At 37.7% G+C, this 7,399-nt stretch overlaps 1 protein-coding gene across 1 annotated transcript; it reads right to left on the bottom strand.

The window, feature by feature from the left end:
* Positions 1–6,364: 6,364 nt before the first annotated feature.
* Positions 6,365–6,820, bottom strand: LOC115722505 (uncharacterized). The gene has a single exon (XM_030651730.2). The coding sequence runs from the start codon at positions 6,818–6,820 to the stop codon at positions 6,365–6,367; it is 456 nt and encodes a 151-aa protein (XP_030507590.2).
* Positions 6,821–7,399: the final 579 nt, after the last annotated feature.

Here is a 7,399-nt window from a genome sequence, read left to right as displayed (position 1 = left end):
TGACACTCAAAGCAACATGATACCATCCAAAATACAAGAAAATCGTTTTAAGTCCAAATTTCTTGCAAGCAAATCAATTACCATGGCTCTGATACCAGTTGTTGGAAGTTATTTTACCAGGATCTTAGATCTACTCACAAGTATGTTGATTTAACAACCTAAATATGAACTTCTAAAACGATAGGAAATTAAACACAACATTAGAGTATCAGAAATCTTACAGTGATTGCAGCGGAATATATGAAGGCAAGTTGGAACACTGCCACAAATGTATAGAACTTTCCTTAGACTGAAAAAGTATCTTTCCTGCAACTTTTAACATTCAGTCTCTTTCTGGTAGACCAAGAGATTTCAGATAGGTTTTTACACTTCTCCAAAATCACTACTCCACCCCCAAAGTAATTACCATCTCATCAGCAGACTTTCTAGCACAAAGGCAAGTCTTGAAATCTGATGTGGTGTAGTCTAAGAGTTTCAAAACCACCCTTTGTATGACCGGCCCTATGCATAGTAAATCCCATTTGTAGTTTCCATTATTTTAATGCCATACAATTCTAACCTAAACCTAGAGGGTTTTCTATAAATAGAAAGTGTTGGCTTGAGGAAACCAAGACACACATCTTTGATCACTTTGTTTCTCTCAGAAAAAGCCTCTCACTTTGATAATTATATTGTCATTTATTTTATTAATAATGAAACTAATTAAAGTTTCCTAATTAATAAATATGCCCTTCAAAATCTCTATTTACTGTTTTGCCCTTAATAAGTGATAAATTCTCAAATAGACAAGTCTATCTTGAGAATTTTTAATTGATTAATTAAAATCAATTAATATCATCTCAACTAGTGAGGGGACCATGAGTCTATATATCCGAGCTTCCAATAAGCAGATCTAAATTTACCACTTAAATTCACTGACTTATTAATTCTTCGTTGAATCCACACATAGAACTCAAAATTGCACTCTCAGTATATAGAATGCTCTATATGTTCTACCATATAGACACATTATTAGTTATCCATTGTTATAATCCTAATGTGATCAATGATCCTCTATATGGATGATTTACACTGTAAAGGGACTAAATTACCGTAACACCCTACAATGTATTTTATCCTTAAAACACTTAACCCTGTATAAATGATATTCCAACTAAGTGAAATGAGTACTCAATCATTTATCTCGTTTGGTTAAGCTCGAAGGAAATCACCCTTTGCTTACTATTCGCCAGATAGAAGCTATAGATTCCATATTTATGTTAGCGCTCCCACTCAATCGCACTACCGTGTTCCCAAAATGTATGTATTGCCCAGACTAAAGATTAGGCTTAACTAACAAATCAAAGAACACGAATAATACTCTTGAAATTGAGCCTAACCATATCAGGATTTCGATCATGTGATCTAGGATCAACTTATGATATTGAATTGAATAGATATTTACGGTAAGTTTCAAAATCTAATTCAAAGTTCAATATCGGTCCATTCCAATGCATACTCCATGCATCCAACCTGAGCTTTACTTTAACCTATGTTCTGGAAAGAACATAACATTTCTCCAAATGTAAGTAAACTCTGTTGTAGATTGTCATATCATTAAAACACAGTGTTCTGATAAATCTAGGAATACTTTATTCACATAGTCATGTTTATTTTCCACTGTGTTGACAACACAATAAACATGATCAAGTATGTGAAAAGGGGTTGGGATGAATTTATAAATCAAATAGACAAGCAATTGATTAAGTGAACCAAAACATACACAAGTGAATGAAAAATTACTTCTGTTACTTTATTGATATTGAATAATCTGGATTACATTGAAACAGAGTTTTAGTTAGGGCATAAAACCCAACATACCTACCTTTCAAATCATTGTACATTTTGGTTGATTCTTGGTGTAAAGAATAGGGTGTAGTGTGCGCCTCTTGTAAGATTTTTGATTGCAACTCCGCTTTATTAGGTACACACACCCTTGCCTTGTATAGTAGAATACCCTCTTCATTAACTGAGAAGTCCCCGACTTTCCCATTTTGTAGTTCAACCCGCTTCTTAATTAAAAACTCATCTTGGGCTTGTTCTTCTTTGATATTCTCTAATAAATTTATTCAATTGTGAGGTTAGTTAGCTTTCCTGTTACTAACTTTATTCCAGATCTCTCGATTTCCTGTTGCAACGGCACTTTTAATGCCCTTAACATTGATAAGCTTGCATAGTTGCGTCTGCTAAGTTCATCCGACACTACATTAGCCTTTCCAGGATGGTACAGTATCTCACAATCGTAATCTTTTACTAGTTCCAACCACCGCCTCTCTCTCATGTTGAGCTCTTTCTGCGTAAAGAAGTATTTTAGGCTTTTGTGATCTGTGTATATTTCACACTTCTCTCCATAGAGGTAGTGCCTCCAGATTTTCAATGCAAAGACCACTACTGCGAACTCTAAATCATGAGTTGGGTACCTTGTCTCATACTCCTTTAGCTGCCTAGAGGCATAGGCTACCACCTTCTCATTCTGCATCAACACACAGCCGAGCCCTTGCTTTGATGCGTCGCAATATACTACAAATTTGTCTTTGTTAGTTGGAACACACAGGACGGGTGTTGTTATGAGTTTATCTTTCAATGTCTGAAAGCTTTCCTCACATTTATCTGTCCATGCAAATTTTTTGTTGCTTTCGAGTCAGATTCGTCAACGGTGTGGCTATTTTTGAGAATCTCTCAACGAATCTCCTATAATATCCAGCTAGTCCGAGGAAACTCCGAACCTCACTTGCAGTTTTTGGTTTTGGCCAGCTCTTCACTGCTTCAATTTTCGAAGGGTCCACCTGTACCCCATCTTTGGACACTATATGGCCTAGAAACGCCACTTTCTCCAACCAGAACTCACACTTTTTGAATTTGGCATACAATTGGTGCTCTTTGAGTCTGCTTAGAGTTAGCCTTAAGTGCTCCTCGTGCTCTTCCATTGTCCTTGAATAAATGAGTATGTCATCAATGAATACCACCACAAACTTGTCTAGATATTCCTTGAATACTCTATTCATTAAATCCATGAAGGCTGTTGAGGCATTGGTTAACCCAAATGACATCACTAGAAATTCATAATGCCCATAGCGTGTTCGAAATGTCGTCTTTGCTATATCTTCCTCTCGGAATTTCAATTGGTGTTACCCAGATCTCAAGTCGATCTTTGAGAAGACGATCACCCCTTGTAATTGATCAAACAAATCATCGATGCGAGGCAAGGGATACTTGTTCTTTATAGTCACTTTGTTCAGCTCTCGATAGTCTATACACATCCGCATACTACCGTCCTTCTTCTTGACGAACAACATTGGCGCACCCCAAGGTGAGTAACTTGCTCTAATGAACCCCTTGTCTTAAAGATCTTGTAGTTGAGCCTTCAATTCCTTCAATTCATTGGGAGCCATGCGGTATGGAGCCCTCGAGATTGGTGTTGTGCCTGGCGCTAACTCAATCACAAATTCTATTTCTCTATCTGGGGGTAGCCCTGGTAGTTCTTTCGGAAAAACTTCTTGGAATTCACATACTATGTGGACATTCTCTGGCTTGAGGGGGGTTTCTCTTGACCTATCTACCATGCTGGCCAAGTATGCTTGACATCCTGCACGTATTATCCTTTGTGCCTTCAGGGCTGTAACTAGCGGTAAGCTTGACTTGACTTTGATTCCTTCAAATATGAATGCCTCTCCAGATTCAGGGGTGAAAGTCACTGTCCTCTTTCGGCAGTCTATTGTTGCTCCATGTCGTGATAGCCAATCCATACCCAAGATAAGATCATAATCCCTCATCTCCAGCTCTATCAAATCTCCACTAAGTTCCTTGTCTATAATCCTTATTGGCACATCCCGCACTCCTCTAGATGATATCATAACCTCGCCCGAGGGCAACTCCGTCGTGAACTTATAACTAAAGTTTACATACGGTAGTTCGAACTTATCTATCATCTTTAAAGCAATAAATGAGAGCGTAGCTCCAAAATCAAATAAAACAGTACATAGTTTTCCAGAGATAGAAATCTGACCTGCAACCACAGTGTTACTAGTCTCAGCCTCCCCTCTGGTTAGTGCAAATACTCGAGCTGGGACAAGTTTGTCATCCTTGAGTTGATCACCCTTTTGAGGACAGTCCTTATTATAGTGGCCTGGTTGCCCACACTTGTAACAAGTCTTGCCTTTCAGTCGACATTCTCCCGGATGCTTACGACTACATGTTGGGCATAGGGGGTTATTAGAAATATTTTATCAGGATCTAGATTTACTACCAAGTATGTTTCATTAACATCCTAATATGAATTCTAAAATAATGAAATAAACACATAAGAGTTTAAGAAAACCTTACATTGGGTGCAGCGGAATATTATGACTCATTCCATTCAGATCTTTAGCCTTTAATTCCTTTCTGTAGCAGAGCATAATCAAGATCTGAATCTGGATCTCTTTCTCTCCTTCTTGTTGGTGCTGATTTTCCATAGTCTTACATACTATGATTGAGGTACCACTTGATGTGTGTGGGCACTACTCTATCACTCAAGGGAATTTCAAAAACAGAGAAGAAAGAGAGAGAGGGAGTGGAGGCTTCAAGGTGTTTGAGTGAAAGAAAATAATACAGTAATGTGTGTGAAACATGAAGCCTTTACCTTCTATTTATAGAATACCACATAGGGTCAAGGTTGAATTACTTGGCATTTAAAATGAAAAATAAAATGAGAAAAAGGGAAGCAAAGTGGCCGGCCATAGCAATATGGAAACAAGCCTCTCACTTTTGCAACTTTCCTATTTTATCATTCCTAGTTTCCCATTCTCCAAAATTGCCAATTTTCTCATTCAACCACATAAATGTCAAATCTAATTATTTAATAATTATAATTAATTATCAAATAATATATTGTCATTTATTTTATTTATTAATAAAACTAATCAAAGTTTCCCAATTAATAAATGTACCCTTTAAACTCTCTATTTACTGTTTTACCCTTGCTTAGTGAAAATTCATAAAGTAGACATAGTCTAACTTTAGATTTATAATTGATTAATCAAAATCATTTAACTGAGTCTTACAAGCAGTATGGTCTCAACTAGTATGGGGACCATGGGTCTATATAACCGAGCTTCCAATAAGTCGAATCGAATTCACCAAGTAAATTCTCTAACTTATTAATTCCTTATTGAATCCACTCTTAGAACTTGGAATTGCACTCTCAGACATATAGAACGCTCTATATGTTCAATGATATAGACACGTCATTAGTTATCCATTGTTATAATCCTAATTTGATCAATGATCCTCTATATAGATGATTTACACTGTAAAAGGATTAAATTACCGTAACACTCTACAATGTATTTTATCCTTGAAATACTTAACCCTGTATAAATGATATTTCAGCTAAGTGAAATGAGTACTCCACCATTGATTTTCGTTTGGTTAAGCTCGAAGGAAATCATCCTTTACTTTCTATTCGTCAGATAGAAGCTATAGATTCCATATTTATGTTAGCGCTCCCACTCAATTGCACTACCGTGTTCTCAAAATGTACGTATCACCCTGACCCAAATGTAGGCTTAACTAACAAATCAAAGAACACGAATAACACTCTTGAGATTGAACCTAATCATATCAGGATTAAGGTCATTTGATCTAGGATCAATAGGTGATATTGAATTGAATAGATATTACGGTAAATTCTAATATATCTAATCAAAGTTCAATATCGGTCCCTTCCGATGTATACTCCATACATCCGATACTGGTAAACTTTTCCAATGTCCTGGAAAGGACATAACACTTTTCCAAGATGTAAGAATACCTATCGCTGATTATACCATGTCAGTCTAAATCCAGTGTTCTGACAAATCAGGGAATAAACTTTCGAACATATAATTAAGATTATATTCCACTGTGCTGACAACACTATAATCATTAACAAATTCATATGTTCTGGACTTAAATAGAATTCATACATTATATATAATCATGAAATAAATCATGTGAACCATGCAACATAAAATGTTATTTCTGATCTTTATTAATAAGTGAACCTGATTATATTGAAATGGGTTTTATTTAAGGCACAAAACCCAACAAGGGGGTACTCCACATATGGCTTCTTCCCTTTGTAGTTATTGGACCCCATCTTGTTTCTCTTGTCGGCTTCGTTGTGTTGGTTACTTGGCAGTTTCCTTTTGTTATCACCACCTCCATTACTAGCCTTTCTGGCCTCCCACCTAGCTGTACTATCTTTGTGTATACGACTTTCACACAACTCAGCTTCTAGGGCTTTTTCCAGTACCTCAGCATACGTGGTTGCCCTTACTCCTGACATCGCTATGTCCCGACTTATTCAGGAGTCGAGCCCTTCAGTAAAGCGGTGAATCCTCAGAAACTCAGTAGAAACCATATATGTGGCAAATTTTGCTAATCTGTCAAATTGGCGAGCATACTCTGTAACTGTAGACTTACCCTTCCTCAGGTTCGTGAACTCATTAACTCTAGCTGAGCGTATTGCTTCACTATAGTATTTTTTGTTAAACACTTGTACAAAGTCAGCCCAGGTCGTTGTGGCCACATCCCGTGTTTGTTTAATAACGTCCCACCAGATGCGAGCATCCTTTTTCAATAAACTAGCTGAACAAGCTACACTATCTCCGTTACCGCGCCGCATGTACTCAACAATCCCTTCCACTGTTCTTAACCATTCCTCAACTTCCATTGGATCTGAGCCCCCTTCAAAATTTGGTGGCTGTTGCTTGCGAAACCTTTCATATATTGGTTCCCATCGACCCTCCGGCACAGGCATGTGTTGCACCGACAAAAATCGATGTTGTCCTTGATTGGGTTGTTCCTGATGGTTGTGAGGCTCTTCATCTCGCTTCCTAAGTCCTTCCCTGAGACAAGCAACTTCTTGCGCCAAATCTTATTGTTGTGGTGGCACCATTACATGGGCGTTTTGGTGTTCTTGACCAACTACCCCATCAGGGACTTCATGGTTGCCCCCACCTTGACCTGGTTGTTGTCCATTTACAGGGGCATTTTGATTCTCCTGGATCACCGCCTCGGTAGGGACATGGTGGTTTCCCCTGCCTCGACCGCGACCTCGACCGCAAGCACTTCCTCGCCCTCGACCTCTAGCTCGGCCTCTTACAGCCGCTCTTTCATTCAACTGGGTTGATCTTCTGGGTTCACCGTTTTCCATCAAATCCCTTAACTTGCTCTTCAAAAGAAAGGAGATGGTAGCGGTAAGAAAAATAACCAAAGATGTATCCCGCTCAAAAAGGAAAAATCTATACACTAAAATTATATAAACTTAAAAAAAAAACGTAAATCATCAAGCAACAATTCACCATGTAAAAAAAATTAATAAATAAAAAAAATCATC

Source organism: Cannabis sativa, chromosome X (assembly GCF_029168945.1).
Source record: "Cannabis sativa cultivar Pink pepper isolate KNU-18-1 chromosome X, ASM2916894v1, whole genome shotgun sequence".
Taxonomy (NCBI): domain Eukaryota; kingdom Viridiplantae; phylum Streptophyta; class Magnoliopsida; order Rosales; family Cannabaceae; genus Cannabis; species Cannabis sativa.
This window is presented reverse-complemented; position numbering and strand designations above follow the sequence as displayed.